We start from the raw sequence: 27,433 nt of genomic DNA, 5'->3' as shown, positions 1-27,433 counted from the left end.
CCTTAGGATACTGTATGCTTATGTATTTGCTAGGGGTCTATGTCTTTTTTTTTTATTGTACACTGATTTCTTTTCTTTTTGTCCTTTAGCCCTGCTTTATAAACATTTTATTTGTTTATTGTGATTCTGTTTTTTTTTTTTTTTTCAGAATACGAAGATTCATGCAAACTTCGGCTGCCGGTTGTTTGCGTACGCAGAGGGACAGGCTCACCGAAATGCCGCCGATCTCTGCATGGATCTCTCAGAGGAGATCAGCGCCAACTTTGAGGCTCTGCCCTTCGCCATGGCCTCCGACAGCGACAACGACGCCGGCACGAGCGTGGCGTCTGACTCGGGCTCTCACGGTCCCCCGTGTCGCATCGCTGCGGTCGTCACAGCACAGCAGCGTCAGTGTCCACTCAGAGCAATAAAGATTTGTGCATGTACAGTACTAGCCAAAGGTTTAGAACAATTGAGATGTTTTAATGTTTTTGAAAGAAGTCTCTACTGGTCAACAAGGCTGAATTTATTTGATTAAAAATATACAGTAAAAATGTCAAATATTATTACAATTTATAATAGCTTTTCTATGTTCAATTCAATTCAAGTTTATTTGTATAGCGCTTTTTACAATACGAATCGTTACAAAGCAACTTTACAGAAAATAGTTTTTACAATATTTAGTAGATGCTTATGGTGGTGACTGTCAGTCTGTGCACGTTTGACAGGATTTTTAGAAAAAATTAATACAAGACGTAGTCAGCTAGACGATGAACATTATTAATATTATTAATTAATAATTGTTATATGATGCAGTCACACATGTAGCAATATTAGTTAGTTCTGTTTGTTGATTCAGGGTTAGCATCATCTGAAGTCCTCTGAGGGTCAGCAAGATATGTGAATATCTTTGCAAAATGAAATTTATTCCTGTGATCAAAGCTGTATTTTCAGCATTATTTCTCCGGTCTTCAGTGTCACATGATCTTCAGAAATCATTCTAATATGATGATTTGCTGCTCAAGAATCTTTTTTGATTATTGGAATTGGAAAATGTGGGAACTGATGCATTTTTATTTTTTCAGGATTCTTTGATGAATAGAAAGTTCTAAAGAAAAGCATTTAATTTAAACAGAAATCGTTTATAACTTTATCAATGTCTTTAATGTCATCAGTGTGATCAGTTTAATGCTAAATAAAAGTATTGGTTTTTTTATGAACCCCAAATTTTTAAATGGTAGTATATATCATGGCTTCCTCAAAAATATTCAGCAGCACAACTGTTTTCATCATTGATAATAATCAGAAATATTTCTTGAGCAGCAAATCATCATATTAGAATGATTTCTGAAGATCATGTGACACTGAAGACTGGAGGAATTGTGCTGAAAATACAGTGCGTTGCATTAGCAGCGCAAAAGGTTGTGGGTTCGATTCCCAGAAAAAAACTTTTTTTTAGGTAAAAAATGTTACCCCGAATGCACTGTTTATGCACTAAATGCATAAATTTACATTTAAACATATCACAAATAAATGCCGCCTTAGTGAGCAGAAGAGTCTTCTTTCAAAAACATTTTTTTTTTAAATCTTAATTATTCCAAACTTTTGGTTAGAAGCTTTTGAATTTTTTTCTTCCTACTACAGAATAAAATGAATTCTGTGACTGAATCAGGAAGGCAGATGCTATTTAAACTTGATGCTGTGGATTAAAGCGTTCTTATTATTTTGTTTTATTCACAGAGTACAGTAGTGATGCCTCTCTTCACTACAAAGTGGAACTGAGTTATGAGAATCTGGTTGTCTCTGGGCCAAACGCTCATCCTCCACCGATTGCTGATGATGAGAGCGATGATGAAGATGATGAAGATATCCCTAGGGTATGAAGAGCTCATAACAAGGCCTTTGACTTCCTCACAAGACATTTACACACTATACACCACTCACACAGTGACTCCGAGCTGTCTTTTCAAAGAAAACCTGTTTCTTTCTCTTGCCTTCTCTCTGTAAAGGAGGATCATTACGCTTTGCTAGTGAAAGCGTGGGAAACCAAAGTTTTTCCAACCATTCGCCGTCGTTTCAGGAACGAGGCAGAGAGGAAGTCCGGTCTTGACCAGATCAAAGGAGCCCTTCAGCTGGGTGAATGAACGCCCGCATTTCTCAGTGGCTACGGACACTTCAGCATAGTTTTTAAAATAGTACTTAATAGGGATGTCAACGATTAATCGATGATCGATTAATTGTCGATAAGAGATGCAATCGATTAAGGCTATCGATGGTCGGTTAACCGATTCAGTGTTGGGCTGCGTGCGGCTCATGCGCACTCAACACATGCGAGCGGCTGTGAGTGACGGTGACGATATATAAAAGCATCATCATTCATTCACAATGTACAAATTAAGCTTTTAATGTGATTTAAACTTTAAAGTACATTAAAATAGAAACAACATAAAAGTTCTTCAACATTAAATGCAATAGAAATGTAGTTACTAATCATTTCATCAGATAACTGTTTTATATCGTGCGCTTTGCAGGGCTGCGGGACACAGTGACAGGACAGGTAGTCTATTCATTCCTACAACTTGTTAATTCATTCCTACGAATTATTAATGTGGCAATTGTCCATGTTTCATTAATTTTGTTCCCTAAATAACCCATGATTTAAGTGAAATAAGGGAACAAATTAATAAATCGAACGAATTCTTAATTCATGAAATCTTTAATTTCCCTTCCCATGTTTACCACAGTAAGAGATGCGAAAACAGTTATTAAAAGCGAAAGATAATAAAATAAACCTGGGAAATGAGAGGGTTAGACTATGAAGATTTAGGAAAAGAAACAATGCCTAAATATACTGAATTTGTGGAAATTCGTGACCAACCGGCAAACCAGAACAAAGCCGCGTAAATGAAGACTATGGGGTCCAAAAGCATGGTCGCGATCTAACATTTTCCAGTTAACCTATTATTCCTCTAATAAACAAAGCTTTTATACCACACTTGTCAGATCTTTATCAGATCTTATCATTTCTAAATAAATGATTGCTGGATTCAAAACAGCGATTAATAGGCGCTGTGACCGACACATTCCTGGAGCATTCAGTTTAAATAGACCGTAGTATACCGGTCCACTCTGCTGTTATGCCAAGGACGTTTTTGCTCATATGAAGAGGATCATCTTTTCCGTCTATATGCGAATGCGTGTTAAGTACAAGCCTAGTTTACATTATAAATAATAGTTTAACATTCAAATACATTGCGAATATGGAAACATTTCGATTTGTGCCGAATGAGACATGAGCAATAACCTCCAAGCCGCGCTCGCTCATCCTCGTCTGCACGCATGCACTGTCACGATCTAATGCGCTGTATGCCGGATTTTTAAAAATCTGACATTTTCTAGGACAGAATCCAGCAGGATCAAATTAATGTGAGCAACTGTGTTTTGGTGCAGCAGCGCCGATGTAGTTCACTTAATGTGCAGCGCAGTCACACGCGCTCCACATTTCGGATAATTTTATACAATAATGTCAGTTGAAAACATTGCAATTGTGCTTTAAAATACAACAACGAGCACCACAAAACCATTTAAAGAGGCGCGTTCAGCGTTCTCCGTGCGGGATTGGAAACTGTCAACAAAGTAAAATGACCTCAAAAGTATGGCGCGCTCTCTTCATTTTATCAAATGATCATAATCGCATCTATTCATTTTATAATCCTGCTACTAGCATTTTATTCAGACTAAAACCTCTTTAATTCAAGTGAGAAAGCGTTTTGTATGTGTGTGTGGCTTTTGCACATCCTGTCATACCGCTGACTGCGTGCCTGCAATAGACGCATTTTGCAGTATTATGGTTAACGATTAATCGATTAATTGATCGTTAATTTAAACGACGATCGATCATGGAAATAATCGAAATTTGACATCCCTAGTACTTAATATGTACTTTAAAAGAAATGCTAAATGAATCTAATGTTTTTAGACACTTAATTGCATTCAAATGCAACAGATTTTATCATTTTAAATTATATAAAATGCATTTAGCTGAGGTTTAAAATGCTTTTTGACCTACTTAAGTAGGATCTTTATATGTAATTGCATAATTACTTCTACTGTCTTTGAAATGCGGTTAAAGTACTGCTGAATGTACAGAAACACTCAAATAGACTTTAATTTTAATGTGTTTTAGCCTATTTGTGATGATGAAGTTGCAATTTAGTATATTTACAGTACAGTTAAAATTATAATTATGTACTGCACTTATGTTTTAGTATGTTAGTCAACACATCAAAAGGAGTGTACTTGATGATTGCAATGATTTAAAATGTACTTTTAAGTTAACCTTTTAGAACAATTGCAAAGGTCACTATTACAAAGGTACACTAAAAGTGGACTTAAGTGTGTTCAGAAACAGTCATGAAAGTGTATCTTTTAAGTCACTTAATTGGCCTTTTATTATTTAATTGTATTATCTGCAAGTACAGTATTTTTACAAGTGCACATCCAGCACATATGTGTCTAATATGAATAATGCTCTGATGTCTGTCAGGAATGGTGGACATCGCACGTCAGACTGTTGAGTTCCTGTATGAGGAGAATGGAGGGATTCCTCGTGACCTCTACCTTCCAACCATCGAGGATATCAAAGATGAAGCTAATAAATTCACCATCGACAAAGTCCGTAAAGGTCTGTTTAAAATACACGTTGTCTGAGATTCTCTGCACTTTTCTGTTTTGTTTTTTAGTCAGCTTTTAGCATTTTACATTTACATTTAGTCATTTAGCAGACGCTTTTATCCAAAGGGACTTACAAATGAGGACATTGAAACAATCCAAAAAAACTAAAAGAGAAATGATACACAAGTGCTATAACAAGTCTCAGTTAGCTTAAGTCAATAGTCCAGCCTGGACAGAACAAGAGCTTGAACAAGGAGTTGTGCAGCATGTTCCGAAAAGAAAGGCCCTGATCTTCTTGATGTTGAATAAAGCAAATCTGCAGTTTTAGCAATGTGGTCTGAGAAAGTCAGCTGATCATAAATCATAACTCCAAGGATTCTAGCTGTTTTTGAAGGAGTTATGGTTGATGTGCCAAACTTGATGGTGAAATTGTGATGAAATGATGGGTTTGCTGAAACCACAAGCAGTTCTGTCTTGGCAAGGTTGAGTTGAAGGTGATGGTCCATCATCCAGCAAGAAATGTCTGCTAGACAAGCTGAGATGTGAATAGCAACCGTCGGATCATCAGGATGGAATGAGAGGTAGAGTTGAGTGTCATCAGCATAGCAGTGGTATGAAAAGCCATGTTTCTGAATGACAGAACCTAATGATGCCATGTAGACAGAGAAGAGAAGTGGTCCAAGAACTGAGCCCTGAGGCACCCCGGTAGTTAGATTTGGACTTGGACACCTCACCTCTCCAAGATACTTTGAAGGTCCTATTTGATAGGTACAACTCAAACCACTGGAGTGCAGTTCCAGAGATGCATTTGTCAGTAGGGTTTACAGGAGAATCTGGTGGTTAACTGTGTCAGAAGCAGCGTTATTGAAGATTCGGATTCCGCTCTTGCCAGTCTTAGGGCTTGATCAACTGAAAGCAAGGCAGTCACGGTTGAATGTCAACTTCTGAAGCCAGATTGGTTGCTGTTGAGGTTGTGCTGTGTGAGAAAGACAGAGACTTGGTTGAACACAGCTTGTTCAAGTGTTTTTGCAATGAAAGGAAGAAGGGACACTGGTCTTGTAGTTCATTTTGAATTACTTCTAGAAATAAAGCTTAAATAAATTAGAATATAACATTCAACGTATCCGCCACAGTAACAGGTTACCAGTATCACTGTTTCCCTCAGGTTTGACAGTGGGCATCCGCTGCCCGGAGGGAAACAACAGCAGTAGCAGCACAGCCCTGCCCAAGTTTGCCATCCGGGGCATGCTGAAGACCTTCGGCCTGCATGGAGTCGTGCTCGATGTCGACTCTGTGAGTATCTGCATCAGTCAAATTGGGGTTTACTATTTAGTATATTTAACAGAATTAACTAACTCCACAAAACAAATTATAAATTTCACAAAAAAAAAAAATATATATATTGTTTTATAAATTGAAATTATATAAGTAAATTAATGAAATACTTTTTTCATATTCATGACAATTGACTCTTTGCACGCTTTATTCTTAATTGTACTTAGTATTATTTATAATATAATTTTAAACATAAATGTAAATATGTTTTATTCACTTTAGTTAAGTGTATAGATAATATAAATAAACCTTACAAAAAGCCTAATTTCACATATAAAATAAATATATATAAAAAATTAAATATATAGATGAAAATTAAATAATTTTCGCATATTCATGAAAATTGACTTATTTGGTGTATTTATTTATTTATTATGTTTTGGCAATTTTGAACAGTAAAAAATCAGCAAAAGGGTTAGGGAGATTTTTTTGTTTTTGTTTTTCAAATAAAGCTTTATTGAAATATTTTGCATATTCATGCATATTGATTCTTGTATGCAGTTGGATTTCTTATTTCTAGTTCTATTTAATTTATTTTATTTTTATTTTTTATATTTTGGCAGTTTTGATTTTAGGACTTAATGAGAAGCATCCTTGCACAACAGTTTTTTCCTATTAATATCAGCAAAGGTCAATGCAATACAACCATGATTGAATAATGTATAAATACTTCGCATTTTACATATAAACATATACAGTACATGAAAAAAAAACACACCATTTATAACAGTCCGTGGCTGTTCTTTGCAGGCTGTGATAATCGTTACATTCACCAGCCTTTTAACCTGCTTTAACTGCACCTGTTTCTAATGCAACTTGATTTGTGTGTGTTCAGTCCAGTGAGCTGGTGCAGGTGGAGACGTATCTCCGCAGTGAGGGGGTGTTAGTTCGGTACTGGTACCCCATTGAGATGCTGGAGCGGCCCCCAGCAGGGTCCCGCAGGGCTGCAGCGAATGGCTTGGTGTCTCTAGACAGCAGCAACATCCAGATTCACCGGTAATGCATTTATAGACGCATTTCTTATTGTAAATTAAAAAATGTCAGGTTTTTATTGAAATAGTTCTCCTTTTTAAACACCATTCTTGATTAGCATTCAGCACTGTGAGTGTGTGTGTGTGTGTGTTTCAGGGAGCTGCTGCGCTGTGAAGGTGCTCTGGCACGTCTCTACTGCCGCATGGCTTTACTCAACATCTTTGCTCCCAAGAGCCCTCACACATTCACACGTCTCTTCCACATCCCCGCCGTGCGAGACATCACACTCGAGCACCTGCAGCTCCTGTCCAATCAGCTGCTGGCTCCGCCTCTGCCAGGTGATGTCATACCAATAATTTAATGAACACAGGCTGCCCACTTGTTTGGTCCAAAATTAGGAATAGTTCACCCAAACAATAACATTAGCTGAAAATGTGCTCACCCTCCTGCCTTCCAAGATCTTCATCAGATCTGGAGAACTTTAGCATCGCATCAGTGTCTCATCAGTGGATGCTCTGCAGTGAATGGGTACCGTCAGAATGAGAGAGATTATATAACATTTAGTCCATCCATCTCATAGTAGCCTAGCAAAATTGTATTAACAGTAGAAGTGAAATCTTCTTGTAGTCTTTAAATCTGGGTACTGTCTTACGTTTTAAAATCACTTACAGAGAAAGTTTGGTCCCATCAGGCTAATGACAGTCATGACTCATGCCACTGTACGCATTTTCTTTTTCTTTAGTTTTCATTCACGATGTTTAACAACACAAATTATACGTTAGTTATTTCATGACACACTCGTTCTATGTGATTTTGGTGGCACCTATTGTTGTGGGTGTATTATTGACATGTCAAAGTCTAGACCCTGTATATAAGACGAGCGCGTTTTTTCAGATGTATTTCCAAGAAAAAAAACATCATCTTATATTCGGAACAATACGGTACATACTAAGGGAAAAAAAACAATGACTGAAGTGCATTCATCAGAATAAAACTCACTTTTCTGTATGTGTTGATTTCCCTTTGTCGTCTGTAGATGGCAGAATCAGTTCAAACTCTATTCTGCTGGCTCAGTCCGTCCTCCACGAGCTGCAGGGCGAGAGCTGCTCCCCGACCGAACTCTTCTATCAGGGGAACGCTGGGAGCATCGGCGAGTGGCTGACGGTGGCCATCAGCAGAGCCCTGCATCAGGGAGAGGACAGCCTCCTCGAGCTCACCAAACAGATCTGCTGCTTCCTGCAGGTACCAACACCTCAACTGATTTATGACCGATTCTGCATCTCCCCTACAGGGATAAATTACTATTATCATTATTATCCTAAATATTATGATTTTTATTTAGACAGAATAGAACAGTGTTATTTTCTGGGTTTTTTTTTTTTTTTGTTATTTTTATAATTTTGGAATTTTTTGTCTGTATAGTTTTCAAGTTTTTATTTTAAGTTTATTTTAGTACTTGCACTTTAAACAAAAATTAAAAATGTTGGGAGCTGGTTGAAATAATAAAATATTTTTTTATCATATTTATTGGGTAACGTTTTATTAAAGGTGGCCTTGTTACACGTTACATGTCATGAATTTTACAACACTAACTGCTATTTTTATATTTATTAATATAAAGCAGCTTTGAAACAATATGTTTTGTATAAAGCGCTGTATGTGTGTGTGTGTGCGTGACTTTAAAGTAAAACTTAATTTGACATTGTTACAACGTGCACTTTTTTAAAATTGTGTTACACGAGTATGTTAAGAAACATAGTCATGGGAGTTAAATAATTTTCTCTTAAATTGTTATAAGTTATTTTTATGGTTATATATTTTTTTTAATGATTGCTAAAATTTCAGAGCGCTCCAGAGCAGTTCACTCTGGAAGAGTTTCCCATCACAGAGTCTAAGGTCAGCATGGACGTGAACTTCCCTGGGGCCGCATTTGTGGTCGTCTCTTGCAAAGAGAGCCAACTCAGCTGCCGCAAAGAGTGAGTTCTTACAGGTTATAATTTCAGCTAGTTATAACTCAAAGACAAGACAACATTAGTTGTGTTTGAATGACACAAGCATTTCAATTATTGAATGACCTGTTTAGTATCTCACTTTCATCAAGCAGTGAGTTTTGAATAGTGCAAGACTACGTATTTTCAAAATATGTGTGTTTTCTGTCCTTTATGCTCACAAGTGTATTTTTCTCTTAGCTCCTCTCTATATAAGGCTCCTTGGACTCGCGTAATGGTGTATGGACTTGGTCATAAGGTTCGACGAAATGGCCAGCTGAATCTGATGGAGGCAGTGTGTTACCCTCTAGACGCCTCTCCGTCCAATACAGGACTCACCCCTCCACCCACAGCCAACCAGTATCCCAGCATCATCATCCCCACTGACAGAGTGCATGTCAAACTAGGCACGTCAAGTACATGTTACATTTTTACATACATTTTTGGATTTCAGCTACTCCTAAGGTTTTACTCAGTATGTTCCATACACATAAAAATATTTTGACTTCGATAATAAACTATTCAGTAGTTAACAAAGTGGCCACTTAAATCAGCATCTGGGGAATCTCTTGTGAAAAAAAAGTGTGCTTAATTGTATCTAATGTACACTTTAGTGTATTTAAAATCTTATTAGTGTGTTTTAAAAAAAAACTGTATTTACTGATCATTTTAAATCAAGCGACACTTAAGGGACTCAAAATGAGAAACTTTCATTACTTTTTCTGAACACACTTAAGTACACTTTTAAAAAGCAGACTTTGTAATGTAAAATTACAAGTTTTACTTTGAAGTACTTTTTAAATGGTTTTAAACATCTTTAGTTATACTTTGAAGAATACACTTATTTTGATATTATGGCTATCATAATGAAGCACATGCACTTGATTATAATTTTAAGGTTAATAGATTTTAAATTCACTAAATTCCAATTTCATTGTTACAAATATATTTAAATGCATGACTTATAAGTTTTAATAGAAGTGATTTAAGTTTCCGGTAAATGTATTGTTTCATATTTCAAAGACAGTAGAATAAAGATGTACTTGAGTCCACCTAAGTACATATAAAAAGCAGTCCAACAGCTAATTGCGTTTAACAGAAAATATTTTTATTTATTTGCAATTAACATTCAGTTGGCCCTTAAGTATTTTCTTTTAAAATACATTATTTCCATAATAAGTACTCCTTTTGGAATTATGCTGAAGTGTACTTTTTTCACAAGGGTAGGCTGAATGCTTAAAGTCTAATGTGACCGCAGCATATGATCAGTAAGATGGCATATTTCATGGCATATTTAACTCATATTCTGATCACTGTCTGTAGGTGTATCTCCTCCTCCTGGTGCAGTGCTGGTATTGCACTCGTTGCCTCTTGAGTTTCCCTTGGCTATGGCCTTTGCTGAACAGCTGCTGACCTACACCATTGGGGAAACCACTGACCGCTCTGAGGATGAGCTGGACACTGTGCCCACTTCTGTTCTTATGCAGGTTGTGGAGTTGCTGGGTAAGAAACGTTCATTTATTTTGCCTCGAGGGTCCCATGAAGCATACCATTAAAACTTCAAGTGCAGTTCCATTTTTCAGGGTCACATTTGCTGTATTTGTGTTTAGGTGGGCTTCTGTGGACCACCGATCTTGCTCCGTGCATCAAGGAGCTGATCTTCCACTTGCTTGCAGAGCTTCTCCGCAAGATCCACGCCTTTGAGCGTCGAAAAACCCCATCGGGTCTTGCCAGCCAAATTACATTGCTTCTAAACCCTTGCCTAACAGTCCTTATGGTTCTTCAAACAGAGCTACGGAAACTTTACGACCACGAGACCCAAAGTTGGGGGCTAGTTGGCGGAGGTTCATGCACTTCCACTACGGGTAGTAGTGGAGCACTTGCGCTTGCTGCCGAGCGGAGCCGTTTCTCAACCTACTTCCACGCCCTGATGGAGGTGTGTCTGGCAGTCGCCGAAGTGACTCTGCCCCTGAGTACAGGTGGAGGGATTTCGGTGGTAGGTGCCCCTTCATCCACGAGCACCACTAACTGTAGCGATTCCTCATCCTCTTCGTCGTCCTCTCCGGGCCAGACGCCCCAAAGTCCAAGCTTACTTTCGAAGCGCAAAAAGGTGAAGCTAAAGCGTGAACGGACATCGGTCGCCGTTACTTCGGGAGCTGTCGTCTCAGGGAAACATGCTTCTGGAAGTGGAGGGAGACTATCTGAATGTGACAGTGCTTTACTAAACATGGCCGGAGGGAAGCCAGAGGACATGTTGTGGTTTCACCGTGGGTTGACGTTACTCTTGATTTTACGACACCTTGCTAACAAGGACCCTCAAGGTCTGGGCGTCACTGAAGATGCGGTTGCAGATGCCTGCCAAGCCTTGGTTGGCTCCACCGTTCACAGTCGTTTGCTCGTGCTCTCAGGAATCCCCACTCACTTGGAGGAATCTGTGGTGCGCAATGCAATCCGAAGGGCTTGCAACGCACACGGCGGTCTCTTCAAGGATGAGATCTTTATTCCAGTTCAGGAGGAGGACCCTAAAAAAGCCAAAGCTGAAACTTCAGGTATTCCCCAAGATCTAAAGCGAGATTGCACTGCAGGAAGCCCAAATAGCAACAATGCAACACCAGCAATGAGTGCCTCGGCTTCAGCGAGCCAGACGTCGGTCTCCAGCTCTTTACAGGGAGCTTCCAGGGCTGCAGGTGAGCTGCTAGTGAACCAAGAGCTGGTACACACTCAAACGGCACCATCTCAGCCACAAGCACCACTGGACCCCCACATAGTCTCCAGTCAGGAGAGCCTTGATGTGTCTCTTTGTAGCACTGGAAGTCAAGGTAGTCTCGGCAGCATTGGGGAGCAGTTGGATAGTGGTGCAACGTCAGTCTCAGATGGGAGCTCCATGTACACAGTTGCCTCGCCAGACATCCAAGCCAGTGTGACACGGCCAATCAAAGGCTATGCTGTCATAGAGGTAGGCGGGACCGACAACATTAATTTTATATCAGTTGTGATTGCAAGCATCTTTATTACTGTTTTTCATACGTAGTGTTAAATTGGAGTTGTTTTTTGGTATGGTATACCATGCTCATGTTTCAGATTAATTTATTATATTTTAATTTATTTATTTTACTTAAATTGCTTTTGCACTTAACCACATCAGTTTTTAATTTATGGAAAATTATGGGAAAACTGACTTTATCAGTATCACTTAAGGGTCATTATTGCAGCTGATATTTAGCCTTTTTAATGATCGGAATCAGTCGTTAAGTTTTTGCCAGAGCTAATATATCAGCCGATATTTGGCCTTTTTTAATAATTAGCATCGATCATTATGTTTTTTGGTCGGCTGATAAGCATCAGAAGGGGAACTTTTATTTTGACAGTAAGAATGCCTGCCATGTAGTGGCACAAAATATAACAAATTATTTAAATATGCATAGCATTCACAAACTCTTCCTACTGCATCAGATCTTCACCAGATTTTCAGACAATAATAAAACGCATCTAGAGCACCCTAGTAACTACATAGCAGCACGTTAGCAACCACTTAGCAGCATTAGTTGCATTTTCCATTACGTCAAAGAAATTAGATATCAAATAATGTTACCTTTTTTTGCTTTTGTCTTGTAGGTAAGGGCACGGGCCCAAGTAGAGAAGATTCGGGCCAGTCTTTTTAACAGCAGTGATCTCATTGGCCTTTCCAATTTGGAAAGAGAGGAGGAGCTAATGGAGATGACCAATGAGGAGATCCTCACCGCCTCCAGTGTAAATCAGAGTTTATTTGACACACAAGGGAGTTCAGTCCTAGAGGAGTACTTCCTTGATAAATCGATCCGAGGTTGGTTGATTTCTTTATCCCAGAATGTTAACAATGTTATTTTAATCTGTGATTCTTCTTGCAAGGGTTTGCTTTAACTTGATATCAAGTTTATTTATTCATTTTGTGTTTGTAGGAGATAAATTGGTTCCTGAAGCACGTGATGTGCTGACAGACATCTTCAAGAGCTGCATTTATGCAGAGCAGGTTCTGAGTCCGATACCAACAAAACCAGTGAAAGTATCAGACATTTATCTGAGCAAAGAGCAGATGAACTCTCAGACACCAGGAAACCTGCTCCACGTGTTTTTTACACATGTGCGGCCTCCCAAGAAGGTGCTTGATGACCAGCTCACACAGGTGAAATCCTCAGAACAGTAATTCATTTATTATCCATAAATTCATATGTTAAAAATCCACTACATGCACATTTTCCTTTGAGTCTTGCACATGCATTTCACAAAATGATAATTGATTATTGTTATGGAAATTACTACAAATTGACATATCTAGTAGTAATCCACACATATGTGTTATTATACTATTATCTTTTTCTGTTTGTTTTTTGTTAGCATCAGTATTAAGGCACAGTTGAACAGACACAAAGTATTTGACTGGGTCGAAGCATAAATTACTAAGCTTTTCTTATTGTATATGTAGATTCTCCGTAAATATGGCACAGTAAAGGCCAACAAGAACAAGCATAGCAAGGCAGGCAAAGAGCAGCACCAAGGCAAAGTGGTCAGCACAAAAAGACCCATCACCAAACCCCCGGCCAAAGAGAAGTCCATGCTGAACAGTGTGAGGTGAGAACTCACATCACGCTCGTCCGGGCATTCACCAGCATTTCAGTAGCATTCATCTGCTCTCATAAGATGCATGCTACCAGTGTAATTTTTTATATAATTGAGATACTATTATTTTTTATTAATACAAAACATTTACATTTTTAGATGTTTATATATTTATTATTTTAGTTAAAGCCTTAATTATTATGATTTTGGCATTCTTATAAAAAAATGAATAATTTGTATTATTATAAATTGAATAAAAATATATATTAGTAATGTTGCATTGGCAAGTTATAATTTTTTATAGTTGTAGGTGACTATAATAAAAGGTATGGTATATGGTGTTTTTCCAGAACTGTTCTAAGTGAGAAAAAAACAGTCCTAAAGTCAAAATCTCCTGAGAAGACCAAGCCTGATGAAAAAGACCCTGAAAAGTCTCCCGCCAAAAAGCTTGAAGGTTAATACAACCACTCAATTTATTATTTATTTAATTTCTGCATTTATTAACACAAAAACCTTATACATGGTCTGTTTGGGTGGAATCTCATGGATCTGAACACCTCACCTTTCCTCTGTCCATCAGTGCCAGAAGAGAAGTTTCTGACCCTGGAAGGTTTCCACAAGTTTACTCTAGACAGAGCCAAGCAGGATATTCGTAGTGTTTGGCGAGCGATCCTGGCGTGCGGTTACGACCTGCACTTTGAAAGGTTTGTACCTTCTCATGAACACTTCATGTTTCCACGTCTCTCTTTATTCTACTGTCTAAGAAAACTATTGGCTAGAATAATAAATGCAAGTCTCTGAATATCTTTTTTTTTTTTGTTTTGTTTTGTTTCAGATGCACATGCATCGACTCCCGACACGCTCAGAAAGCCAGTAGAAAATGGACCTTTGAGATGGACTTTGCGTTGGTCCAGTTTGTTAATCGTCTGTGCAGACACCTGGCCATCACTCCTGCTCGCCTGCATCCTCATGAAGTTTACCTCGATGCCAAGGACACTGCCGACCCTCAAGTCGCATGCTTGATAGGCGAGTCCATGTTACATTATGTTGTTAGATTTGGATTATGTATAGAAGCCCATTTCCGTCACTAATTAAAAAAAAAAAAAGTGGTTGTTGCAATTACATTATCTCTCAATTCTGACTTTTTTTCTCAGAATTGCAATGTATAAAGTCAAAATTGCGGGATAGAATTCAGTTTTTTTGTTTTATTCTGCCTTTTTCTTGCAATTGCTAGTTTACATCTCGCAACTCTGACTCTTTTTTTCTCGCAATTGCTAGTTTACATCTCGCAATTCTGACATTTTTTTTTCCTTGCAATTGCATGTTTACATCTCGCAATTCTGACTCTTTTTTTTTTTCTCGCAATTGCAAGTTTACATCTCGCAATTCTGACTCTTTTTTTCTCACAATTGCAAGTTTACATCTCTCAATTCTGACTTTTTTTTTCCTCGCAATTGCTAGTTTACATCTCTAAATTATGACTCTTTTTTTTTTTTCTCTCGCAAATGCTAGTTTACATCTCGCAATTCAGACACTTTTTTTTCCTTGCAATTGCAAGTTTACATCTCGCAATTCTGACTTTTTTTTTCTCGCAATTGCTAGTTTACATCTCTAAATTCTGACTCTTTTTTTTTTTTCTCTCGCAATTCAGACACTTTTTTTTCCTTGCAATTGCTAGTTTACATCTCGCAATTCTGACACTATTTTTCCCTCGCAATTGCTAGTTTACATCTCTAAATTCTGACTCTTTTTTTTTTCTCTCGCAAATGCTAGTTTACATCTCGCAATTCAGACACTTTTTTTTCCTTGCAATTGCAAGTTTACATCTCACAATTCTGACTCTTTTTTTATCGCAATTGCTAGTTTACATCTCACAATTCTGACACTTATTTTTTTGCTTGCAATTGCTAATTTACATCTCGCAATTCTGACTCTTTTTTTTCGCAATTGCTAGTTTACATCTCGCAATTCTGACACTTATTTTTTTGCTTGCAATTGCAAGTTTACATCTCGCAATTCTGACTCTTTTTTTTCGCAATTGCTAGTTTACATCTCGCAATTCGGACTCTTTTTTTTTCTCGCAGTTGCAAGTTTACATCTCGCAATTCTGACTCTTTTTTTTCTCACAATTGCAAGTTTACATCTCACAATTCTGACCCTTTTTTTCTCGCAATTGCTAGTTTACATCTCGTAATTCTGACTCTTTTTTTTTTTTTTTTTCTTGCAATTGCAAGTTTACATCTCGCAATTCTGACTTTTTTTTCTCGCAATTGCTAGTTTACATCTCGCAATTCGGACACTTTTTTTTTTCCTTGCAATTGCAAGTTTACATCTCGCAATTCTGACTCTTTTTTTTTTTTCTCTCGCAAATGCTAGTTTACATCTCGCAATTCAGACACTTTTTTTTCCTTGCAATTGCAAGTTTACATCTCACAATTCTGACTCTTTTTTTATCGCAATTGCTAGTTTACATCTCACAATTCTGACACTTATTTTTTTGCTTGCAATTGCTAATTTACATCTCGCAATTCTGACTCTTTTTTTTTGCAATTGCTAGTTTACATCTCGCAATTCTGACACTTATTTTTTTGCTTGCAATTGCAAGTTTACATCTCGCAATTCTGACTCTTTTTTTTCGCAATTGCTAGTTTACATCTCGCAATTCGGACTCTTTTTTTTTCTCGCAGTTGCAAGTTTACATCTCGCAATTCTGACTCTTTTTTTTCTCACAATTGCAAGTTTACATCTCACAATTCTGACCCTTTTTTTCTCGCAATTGCTAGTTTACATCTCGTAATTCTGACTCTTTTTTTTTTTTTTTTTTCTTGCAATTGCAAGTTTACATCTCGCAATTCTGACTTTTTTTTCTCGCAATTGCTAGTTTACATCTCGCAATTCGGACACTTTTTTTTTTCCTTGCAATTGCAAGTTTACATCTCGCAATTCTGACTCTTTTTTTTTTTTTCTCGCAATTGCTAGTTTACATCTCGCAATTCTGACACTTTTTTTTCCTCGCAATTGCAAGTTTACATCTCTGAATTCTGACTCTTTTTTTTTTTCTCTCGCAAATGCTAGTTTACATCTCGCAATTCAGACACTTTTTTTTCCTTGCAATTGCAAGTTTACATCTCGCAATTCTGACTTTTTTTTTCTCGCAATTGCTAGTTTACATCTCTAAATTCTGACTCTTTTTTTTTTTTCTCTCGCAATTCAGACACTTTTTTTTCCTTGCAATTGCTAGTTTACATCTCGCAATTCTGACACTATTTTTCCCTCGCAATTGCTAGTTTACATCTCTAAATTCTGACTCTTTTTTTTTCTCTCGCAAATGCTAGTTTACATCTCGCAATTCAGACACTTTTTTTTCCTTGCAATTGCAAGTTTACATCTCACAATTCTGACTCTTTTTTTATCGCAATTGCTAGTTTACATCTCACAATTCTGACACTTATTTTTTTGCTTGCAATTGCTAATTTACATCTCGCAATTCTGACTCTTTTTTTTCGCAATTGCTAGTTTACATCTCGCAATTCTGACACTTATTTTTTTGCTTGCAATTGCAAGTTTACATCTCGCAATTCTGACTCTTTTTTTTCGCAATTGCTAGTTTACATCTCGCAATTCGGACTCTTTTTTTTTCTCGCAGTTGCAAGTTTACATCTCGCAATTCTGACTCTTTTTTTTCTCACAATTGCAAGTTTACATCTCACAATTCTGACCCTTTTTTTCTCGCAATTGCTAGTTTACATCTCGTAATTCTGACTCTTTTTTTTTTTTTTTTTCTTGCAATTGCAAGTTTACATCTCGCAATTCTGACTTTTTTTTCTCGCAATTGCTAGTTTACATCTCGCAATTCGGACACTTTTTTTTTTCCTTGCAATTGCAAGTTTACATCTCGCAATTCTGACTCTTTTTTTTTTTTTCCGCAATTGCTAGTTTACATCTCGCAATTCTGACACTTTTTTTTCCTCGCAATTGCAAGTTTACATCTCTGAATTCTGACTCTTTTTTTTCCCTTGCAGTTGCTAGTTTACATCTCGCAATTCTGACACTTTTTTTTCTCGTAATTGCTAGTTTACATCTCGCAATTCTAATACTTTTTTTCCTTGCAGTTGCAAGTTTACATCTGGCAATTCTGATTCTATTTTTTTCTCGCAATTGCAAGTTTTCATCTCTCAATTCTGACTCTTTTTTTTTTTTTTTTCCCAATTGCTAATTTACATCTCCATTTCTGACTCTTTTTTTTTCTCGCAATTGCAAGTTTACATCTCTCAATTCTGACTCTTTTTTTTATCGCAATTACTAGTTTACATCTCGCAATTCTGACTCTTTTTTTTTTAGCACAATTCTGACTCACAATTGACTTCTGACTTTTTCTCATAATTGTGAGTTTGTTTCACAATTCCGAATTTCTTTTTTTCTCACAATTGCAAGTTTATGTAGCACCCTCTTCCCTCTCAGTAATGATGTACTTGAGCTCTTAAGGCGGGTACTCGGGTTCAAACTTTGCAGTCTCTCGACTTATTATAAGGGAACTCTCTTAACACCCTTCAGCACAAACACTATTCCCTATGTGTAGCTATAACCCTGACTTTTTATGTGAATATAAATTAACACAATACAAAATATTCAGATTAACCTTCAACTCAACCACTCGATGAAATCACTTCAAGTAAAACGATTACAATGTTTATTAAACCAAATATGAATTTAAATGAAAAATAGAAAATATGAAACAAAAAGGCAGAATAAATAAAAAGTAAACTACAATTAACTGCCTCTTTTAAAATGAGCACAATTGGGCAGTTAGAATATTAAATGATACACAATCTCAGATAAATGTACTTTCACAATTGTATGTCAATCTACAGAGGAATATTAAAGTTAGCTGTTGAGTATGACTCTTTTTACCAAATAATAAATCAATGTCTCTCAATATGGTTCTTACACGGTTTTAAATGCCCATCTATTTACATGTAAAATATAAGAAACTTCCCTTTAACAGAAAAGGAATATTAATAAATCAAACCCCTTGTTGCAAATAAAGCAGCAGTTATAATTTGACAGATAAACACATTAACTCACGTGGGCCCACACACACACACATACACACCCAATCACGCTCACCCCTCGTTGCAGGCCTGTAACCGTTGCTCGCGTGCGTTGTGGCCACAAAACAAAAAGATAATTGGCCGCTTCACTCCGAAGAGCCAAATAAATATTAAACTGAAATACCTTAACCGTAGTGAAGAGTCCTCCCTTGTTAGGAAACTTTAATCCCTCGGTTCTCACTGATATGCACGTCCTGACGAACCTCGCGATCCCTCGTTGCCAGGGGAACCCTGAATCTCTCGGTAATTCAGGGCGCTACCTGGATGTCCAGTCGCTAAACTTCTCCTTATCACCGTTATTCACGTTGATATTAAAAGTTCACTTTAGTAGTCACTATTTCGTTTGTAGTAAGCACTAACTCGTCTGGAACTCACACAAGTGTACTGACAAACAGAAAGTTAACTCAGCATTCAGCTTACAGCCAGCGAACTTTGTGAAAACAAAACAAATACTGCTAAATAAACTATTTCAATACTTTTCGTTGCTAAAAAATAAATAAAATCAATCAATCCTATCCGGATTAATCGCGATTCTCTCACACATACAACGGCGCGCTTTGACACACACCTGTTCCGTTCGCTTTCTTTCTTCTTCTCCTTTTCCCCTCCACTCTCAAGAACCAATCAAACTTCACATTACGTAGATATCAGGCGGGCTTAAACAATTATTCACCAATGAATAACGGACAAAACTAACTTGTTAGTAAAACCCACGTTTTGCACATGTATATTACAACCAAACTATAACACAAACGATGCTCTTAAAGGGGTAGATGCCCATATACACATTTTAATGAACTATGAATTCAGTACCCAATAAACATTATTATTAAGAGACCTAAATACTTTTTATTTAACTTTGAGGGGAATATACCTGGGTTACACTCTCCCCCCTCTTAAAATTCTCATGTCCCCATGAGATTACAGGGAAAGTCAAACTTAACTCTGTATTGTGGCCATTAAAGCTGAATTAGAGTTTACTTTGTTACACTTAGCACACTGGGCCAGTGGATGACACCAGAAGGTACCACAAACGTTTTTCTTCTCCCCAGAGTTCCCGTTCCCAAGATGTATGACCATACCCTTGTATACAATAGCTAAAGGTCTGTCTGAAGGCTTGCCGAGATTATCATAGCTTAGCTTAATGACCGGTTTTACAGTTCTCCTTGAACGTCTATCTATAGATGCTATCTCCACTGTTGGTAGGTTGCTGACTTGAACTTTCTCTTTTGGTAACTCCTCCACTTCCATTTCAGGGTTTGAATAGGAATTCTCTCTCATATTCTCTTCCAGACTTTTCTCAGACACCTTGTCTTTTAAAGTTCTACTTCCATCAGCACTGTGCACAACCTTCTCACCAACAAGTTCAGGTAATAATGTGTGCAGTGTCTTGGTCTGCAGTCCACTTCGGTCTGGTACATGGTAGCAAATATCATCCTCACTCTCAGAAGACGTTTCTACTCTGTTAGGTTCATTCATAGTAGCTACTTTTTCTCTTAATTGTTTTTTCTTCACACTTTGTGCCCTAGTTACTGGAGGTCTTATTTCCTCTCCACCACTCAGTGCAGGAATTCTGACACTGTCTCCAATTGGCAACAGATGATCTCTGTGGAGAGTCCTCAATCGTCCAGTTCCTGTCTCAGGTCTTAGCTTATATACAGGTAAGTGTCTTAACCTCTCCACTACTATGTAAGGCACAGAATTCCACCTGTCCTCCAATTTTTGCTTTCCTGTTTGAGCCAGGTTTCGAATGAAAACACGATCTCCTTTTTCCAACATTTGAGGTTTCACTCTTTTGTCATAATGTTGTTTATTCCGTTGATGATTTTTCAAAGAAGCCTCCTCTGCTAATTGGTAAGCTTCTTGAAGTTCATGTCTCATTCTTTCCACATACTGCTGATATGTTACTTCATTATCTCCATTAGGTGAAGTTGCAAAACAAAGATCCACAGGTAGGCGAGCCTCCCGCCCAAACAATAGATAGTACGGCGAGTAACCAGTCGCTTCGTTCTTGGTACAATTATAAGCATGTACCAGCTGGCTAATATGTTGGCTCCACTTTGCTTTCTTTGCAGGATCAAGGGTACCCAACATTGAAAGAAGGGTGCGATTGAATCGCTCAGGTTGAGGGTCACCCTGCGGATGGTAAGGTGAGGTACGAGATTTTCGGATCCCCAACATTCCCAGAAGCTCTTTAATGAGACGGCTCTCAAAGTCTCTGCCTTGATCAGAATGTATTCTTGCGGGCAATCCATAGTGGACAAAAAATTTCTCACACAGAACCTTGGCCACGGTCACAGCTCTTTGATCCTTTGTAGGGAAGGCTTGAGCATAACGTGTAAAATGATCTGTTATGACCAGTACATTTGCAATCCCTTTTGAATCAGGTTCTATGGAGAGGAAATCCATACATACAAGATCTAAAGGCCCACTGCTAGTGATGCGATTCAGTGGCGATGACCTCTGTGGCAAAGTTTTCCTGACCACACACTTTCCACAAGTCTTCACATACCGATCAATGTCCTGGTGCATTTTAGGCCAGTAGAACCTATCTCTTAGCAGTTCAAAAGTCCGCTCAACCCCCAAGTGACCTGCATCATCATGCAAGGATTTCATTACCTGAAGATGGAACTTCTCAGGTAAAACCATTTGCCATCTTTCTTTTCCATCTTGATCAGTAATTACTCTATATAGAAGATTGTCTCTGATGGTTAATTTTTGGCTTTGTCGTTGTAATAATGCCACAGCTGGATTTGAGCTTTTGGGCATGGTAAGCACCTTGTTTGAAACCACTTCATTTTTTACTGGAGAAATGATGGAGTCTTGGTCCTGAGCTGACCTTAGATCTTCGTGTGTCCACAACTCCATTTGACCAATTTCAAGCTCGGTAGGACAAGCATACATTGTTGGAATACTTTGTGGAGAGACACAGAGTTGGTCTATCAACCTTGAAGGAGACTCACCACCTAAAGACGAGCTGGTTAGTTGACATACAGCTTTTACTGCTGTTTGTGGTATTTCTGCCCACTCTTCAGACTCCATGCTGAAAGGATATCGAGACAATACGTCCGCATCCACATTTTGCTTTCCTGGCTTGTACTGTAAGCTAAAATCATAAGTGGCTAATGCGGCAAGCCATCGATGTCCCGTGGCATTCAACTTGGCACTGGTCAAGATGTAAGTTAGTGGATTATTATCAGTTCTCACGACAAACTTGACGCCATACAAGTAGTCATGGAACTTATCAACTACTGCCCACTTAAGAGCCAGGAACTCAAGTTGGTGTGTGGGATAACGCTGCTCGGTAGAACTTAACTTTCGGCTTGCATAAGCCACTGGACGCAACCCCTCTGGGTATTCTTGATTCAGTACTGCACCTAAACCATTCGAACTGGCGTCAACATGAAGCACATATGGCTTAGTGGAATCTGCAAAAGCCAAGACTGGGGCATTAGTAAGGCAGTGAACAATCTTCCTGAAGGCCTCTGTACATGCTTGATTCCAGCGTTCACCAAAGGGTTCCATTTCCTTGAAATATTTCCCTGTTGAAGCATTGTCTCTTTTCCCTTTCACTGGTGGATAACCTTTGGTAAGGTCTGTCAGTGGTCTTACAATTGCGGAATAATCCTTAATAAAGCGCCGGTAAAACCCACAGAATCCTAGGAATGACCGCAAGGACTTGAGATCAGTAGGCATTTTCCAGCGAGTGACTGCTTCCACCTTCTCTGGGTCTGGGGCAATTCCAGAAGCAGAAACAATATGTCCTACATACTTGACTTTCTCTTGGCAGAATTGGCATTTATCAATGGACACTTTTAGCCCAAACTCCTCAAGACGGTCAAGCACTTTGAAGAGTCTCTCTTCATGTTCTTCCAGAGTACGACCAAACACAATCAAATCATCCAGATAGACAATAACTTGCAGTAAATGCATGTCTCCTACTACCTTTTCCATAAGCCGCTGGAACGTAGCAGGAGCTCCAGTAACTCCCTGTGGCATGCGCTCAAACTGATAAAATCCCAATGGGCATATGAATGCAGTCCTTTCCTTGCTCTCCTCTGCCATCTCGACCTGATAGTAACCACTTCGCAAGTCTAATACTGTAAACCATCTGCTACCAGACAAGCAATCCAACACATCATCTATTCTCGGGGTTGTGTACTGGTCAGGAATAGTTCGACGGTTGAGTGTGCGATAGTCAATGCACATCCTCACACTTCCATTTTTCTTTCTAGCAATCACAATGGGTGATGCGTAAGGACTTCGTGACTCTTTTATTATGCCCGATGCAAGTAGGTCTTTTATGTGACGGCGCACATCGTCAATGTCGGCAGGAGTTATACGACGGGATCTCTCTCTGAATGGTCTAGGGTCATTTAATTGAATGTGATGTTTAACACCTTTTGCCAATCCAACATCCCACTCCTCAAGGGAGAACACATTGATCCTTCCAGACAGCTTTTCCCGTAACCTTTTTTCCCATTCAACAGGAATAACAGACGTGCCAAAATTAAACAAACCTGGGTCGATCTTCTTTGATTTGCTTCTCTCTCTGCAAGTCTCTGTGACCGTATCAGTTGGAAACATGTGAGCAAGAACAGTGCCAGGAGGCACAGTAACCTCTTTAGATGTTTCGTTATGCACAGGCAGCTGAAAGGTGTCCCTGTTAATAGCTGAGAAAGGCAGCACCACGGGGGGAATGAATAGTCCTGCAGGTAATTGATCATCAGCAGTGGCTTCAACTACAAAAATGTCCTTCTTCAATGGTTTTTCATACTCCATCGTACAGTCTGCATATACCTCACCTCTCGGAGGAACAACAAGAGAGCGGGGCCCCACCCATTTGACCTTCGCTTCTGGCTCTTCGGTTAAACAAAAATCAGGGTAGTTGGACTGGATTCGTAGTGCATGCAACACATTAGGAGTATTAGTGTCTCCACTCAATGCCGCTAGTCTTCCAAAAAAACTGGAATTCGTCCCAATTATCACAGGGACTTGCTGAAAACCTTGGGGCTCAGGACAAACCAATGCTAGAATGGAGATTGGTTCTTCCACTCCAGTAAAAGGAACAGGAAATGAGACATCAATCACTATGTACCCCTTGTACGGATAGCTTGAGGAGCTCAATCCCCAAATTGAAAGTCCATGAAGAGGCTGTAAAGGCACCTCAGATAGGTATTTGGAATACCAGGAGTCAAAAACAATTGTTACCTGAGACCCACTGTCTAGCAGCGCTTTGCACGGATGTCCATTTATCTTCACTGAAACAGTGGATGAAGGACCCACCAGCCCTTTTGGAAGGCAGTTTGCTTCTGAGATATCAACCTGACTTCTTGCAGAATAGCAATCACGATTACCAGCCTTAGAACTGTCTCCTGAGGCATCATTCCTTCCACTCTTCGCCTTTTTTAGAGAACGGACCAGTTTCTGAATAACCAATGAAAGATTCTCAGGAGCTTTACATTTTGTGGCAATGTGCCCATCTTCCCCGCACCGGTAACAGAAAAAATCCTCTCTATCAGTGGAAGATCTGGTCCTTGACTGAGCAGAAACAGGTTTTGATTGCTGTTGCTGAGCATGGGTTACTGGCAAACCATAGCCTACCTCCATTATTCCTAACTTCTGCTGCAGCTGTTGTATTTGTTGTTTCAGTGCTTCGACTTCATCTGGTGGTGTCTCTACACTTTTCTTAGTGGGCTTAGATTTTGACTCCAGCATCCTGTGAGCATTTGACATTTTTGGAGATTCATCACTTAATCGGGTTTTCAAGGCCTGGATCTCTGCTCTTAACTCACTTACAACTGCAAAGCTGAGTTTTTGTTCCTGACTCTGTACTGTCTTTACAGTAGTTCTGATTTTCTGTCTGGCTGCTTCACTCTCTTCTGCTTCTCGGATCTCATTTAACAGAGCTAAGAAGGTAGGTGGTTGCATTTTTCTCTCTCGCAGCCTTAACTGTAGAAGCATCAGATCTGACTCTACTGCTCCTCTAATCAATTGCTCTACTCTCACTCTATCTACCATCTGTGGGGACAGTCCACCTCTTTGTACCACTTTAGTTAATGATTTCTCTACTCTGCGGAGGAAATCAGACATAGCTTCACCACGACACTGGCGGAGAAGACGGAAAGCAAAATACAAATCTTCGCCTGATTCAGAGGTTCCGAAAGTACTTTCTAAAGCTTCTAGATATTGTAGAGCATCAGCATCAGGACTAGAAAATCTCACGGCTTTGACAATATCAAGAGCAGGCCCCTTTAAGCTCTCCACAATTCTTCTTCTTTTCTCTTTCTCAGAGCACTCACACTCTGTGATCATCATGCGAGCTTGGTCCATCCAGTTCTCCATATTTTCTTCTCCTGTCGGTGTTGGAACAGAACCAGAAAATGTACGTAACCGTCTATATGCACTACTGTCAGTGGTTTGTCTGCCCGTTTTATCCAACAGATCACCCACAGCCCTGATGATTGACTCAGGAGAACCAGCACTGTGACTGAAAGGAGAAACTAAGGATTGCAAATCCTGCATAGACTTCCCTTCTTTAGCGAGAAACATTGTCAGCTTTTCAGTAAACTTTGCAGGAGAGGGATCACACTCCTGAACTATCACCACCCTCCATGGATCTTCCCCCTCATCAGGCAGCAATACTGGTGGAGCAGTCAATGGGTTCACAGCTTCCCTACACTCACATAATACTTTTAAAGTATTAGAGCTAACACCTGTTTTGGTAGCTCTTACACGTACCCTTCCCCAAGCTTTCACAGTCTGAGCTACATCCTCAATATAGGCCACATCAGCTTCAGCCGAAACCCCTACCAGCAAAATGGCATGCGTTTCATCCACCACAGCCTCTTTGCACCATGAAATAAGTTCTGCTCGGAGCTCAGGGTTTCCACTCGAATCCATCACTGCATGCAAGATTAGAACAGAACTAAATTAAGGGTGTTTATGGTTTAACTATTAACTAGGGTGTTAGAAAAAAAAGAAAGAAAATCCCCGTACGGGCCACCACTTTATGTAGCACCCTCTTCCCTCTCAGTAATGATGTACTTGAGCTCTTAAGGCGGGTACTCGGGTTCAAACTTTGCAGTCTCTCGACTTATTATAAGGGAACTCTCTTAACACCCTTCAGCACAAACACTATTCCCTATGTGTAGCTATAACCCTGACTTTTTATGTGAATATAAATTAACACAATACAAAATATTCAGATTAACCTTCAACTCAACCACTCGATGAAATCACTTCAAGTAAAACGATTACAATGTTTATTAAACCAAATATGAATTTAAATGAAAAATAGAAAATATGAAACAAAAAGGCAGAATAAATAAAAAGTAAACTACAATTAACTGCCTCTTTTAAAATGAGCACAATTGGGCAGTTAGAATATTAAATGATACACAATCTCAGATAAATGTACTTTCACAATTGTATGTCAATCTACAGAGGAATATTAAAGTTAGCTGTTGAGTATGACTCTTTTTACCAAATAATAAATCAATGTCTCTCAATATGGTTCTTACACGGTTTTAAATGCCCATCTATTTACATGTAAAATATAAGAAACTTCCCTTTAACAGAAAAGGAATATTAATAAATCAAACCCCTTGTTGCAAATAAAGCAGCAGTTATAATTTGACAGATAAACACATTAACTCACGTGGGCCCACACACACACACATACACACCCAATCACGCTCACCCCTCGTTGCAGGCCTGTAACCGTTGCTCGCGTGCGTTGTGGCCACAAAACAAAAAGATAATTGGCCGCTTCACTCCGAAGAGCCAAATAAATATTAAACTGAAATACCTTAACCGTAGTGAAGAGTCCTCCCTTGTTAGGAAACTTTAATCCCTCGGTTCTCACTGATATGCACGTCCTGACGAACCTCGCGATCCCTCGTTGCCAGGGGAACCCTGAATCTCTCGGTAATTCAGGGCGCTACCTGGATGTCCAGTCGCTAAACTTCTCCTTATCACCGTTATTCACGTTGATATTAAAAGTTCACTTTAGTAGTCACTATTTCGTTTGTAGTAAGCACTAACTCGTCTGGAACTCACACAAGTGTACTGACAAACAGAAAGTTAACTCAGCATTCAGCTTACAGCCAGCGAACTTTGTGAAAACAAAACAAATACTGCTAAATAAACTATTTCAATACTTTTCGTTGCTAAAAAATAAATAAAATCAATCAATCCTATCCGGATTAATCGCGATTCTCTCACACATACAACGGCGCGCTTTGACACACACCTGTTCCGTTCGCTTTCTTTCTTCTTCTCCTTTTCCCCTCCACTCTCAAGAACCAATCAAACTTCACATTACGTAGATATCAGGCGGGCTTAAACAATTATTCACCAATGAATAACGGACAAAACTAACTTGTTAGTAAAACCCACGTTTTGCACATGTATATTACAACCAAACTATAACACAAACGATGCTCTTAAAGGGGTAGATGCCCATATACACATTTTAATGAACTATGAATTCAGTACCCAATAAACATTATTATTAAGAGACCTAAATACTTTTTATTTAACTTTGAGGGGAATATACCTGGGTTACATTTACATCTAACAATTGTGACTCTTTTTGTCTCGTAATTCTGCTTTATTTTTCTCACAATTGTAAGTTTGTCTCGCAATTCTGGCTTTTATTTTTTCTCAGTATCGAGACAAAAAAAAGTCATAATTACGAGATATGAACTCACAATACTGAGAAAAAAGTCAGAATTGTGAGAGAAAAAGTCACAATTACCTTATTTTATTATTTAT

At 38.7% G+C, this 27,433-nt stretch overlaps 1 protein-coding gene and 1 long non-coding RNA gene across 5 annotated transcripts in view; one reads left to right on the top strand and one right to left on the bottom strand.

The window, feature by feature from the left end:
• LOC128016421 (probable E3 ubiquitin-protein ligase HECTD4) overlaps positions 1 to 27,433 on the top strand; it is an 89,299-nt gene that overhangs the window by 52,146 nt on the left and 9,720 nt on the right. For all 4 annotated transcript variants that reach the window (XM_052600911.1, XM_052600910.1, XM_052600909.1 and 1 more), the window contains exons 50-67: positions 149 to 386; positions 1,720 to 1,856; positions 1,989 to 2,115; positions 4,526 to 4,663; positions 5,819 to 5,946; positions 6,824 to 6,984; positions 7,117 to 7,298; positions 7,997 to 8,202; positions 8,806 to 8,936; positions 9,150 to 9,355; positions 10,272 to 10,451; positions 10,559 to 11,904; positions 12,564 to 12,771; positions 12,887 to 13,110; positions 13,411 to 13,556; positions 13,895 to 13,998; positions 14,125 to 14,248; positions 14,380 to 14,570. In XM_052600911.1, the coding sequence (XP_052456871.1) occupies positions 149 to 386; positions 1,720 to 1,856; positions 1,989 to 2,115; positions 4,526 to 4,663; positions 5,819 to 5,946; positions 6,824 to 6,984; positions 7,117 to 7,298; positions 7,997 to 8,202; positions 8,806 to 8,936; positions 9,150 to 9,355; positions 10,272 to 10,451; positions 10,559 to 11,904; positions 12,564 to 12,771; positions 12,887 to 13,110; positions 13,411 to 13,556; positions 13,895 to 13,998; positions 14,125 to 14,248; positions 14,380 to 14,570 (4,177 nt within the window). The remainder of the gene's footprint in view (positions 1 to 148; positions 387 to 1,719; positions 1,857 to 1,988; positions 2,116 to 4,525; positions 4,664 to 5,818; positions 5,947 to 6,823; positions 6,985 to 7,116; positions 7,299 to 7,996; positions 8,203 to 8,805; positions 8,937 to 9,149; positions 9,356 to 10,271; positions 10,452 to 10,558; positions 11,905 to 12,563; positions 12,772 to 12,886; positions 13,111 to 13,410; positions 13,557 to 13,894; positions 13,999 to 14,124; positions 14,249 to 14,379; positions 14,571 to 27,433) is intronic.
• Positions 18,630 to 27,218, bottom strand: LOC128016424 (uncharacterized). The gene is made up of 2 exons (XR_008184171.1): positions 27,035 to 27,218; positions 18,630 to 19,347 (listed from the first exon to the last, which is right to left on the bottom strand). It is a non-coding gene; the product is annotated as an uncharacterized LOC128016424 (long non-coding RNA).

The sequence above is a fragment of the Carassius gibelio genome, chromosome A7 (genome assembly GCF_023724105.1).
Source record: "Carassius gibelio isolate Cgi1373 ecotype wild population from Czech Republic chromosome A7, carGib1.2-hapl.c, whole genome shotgun sequence".
Taxonomy (NCBI): Eukaryota; Metazoa; Chordata; class Actinopteri; order Cypriniformes; family Cyprinidae; genus Carassius; species Carassius gibelio.
This window is presented reverse-complemented; position numbering and strand designations above follow the sequence as displayed.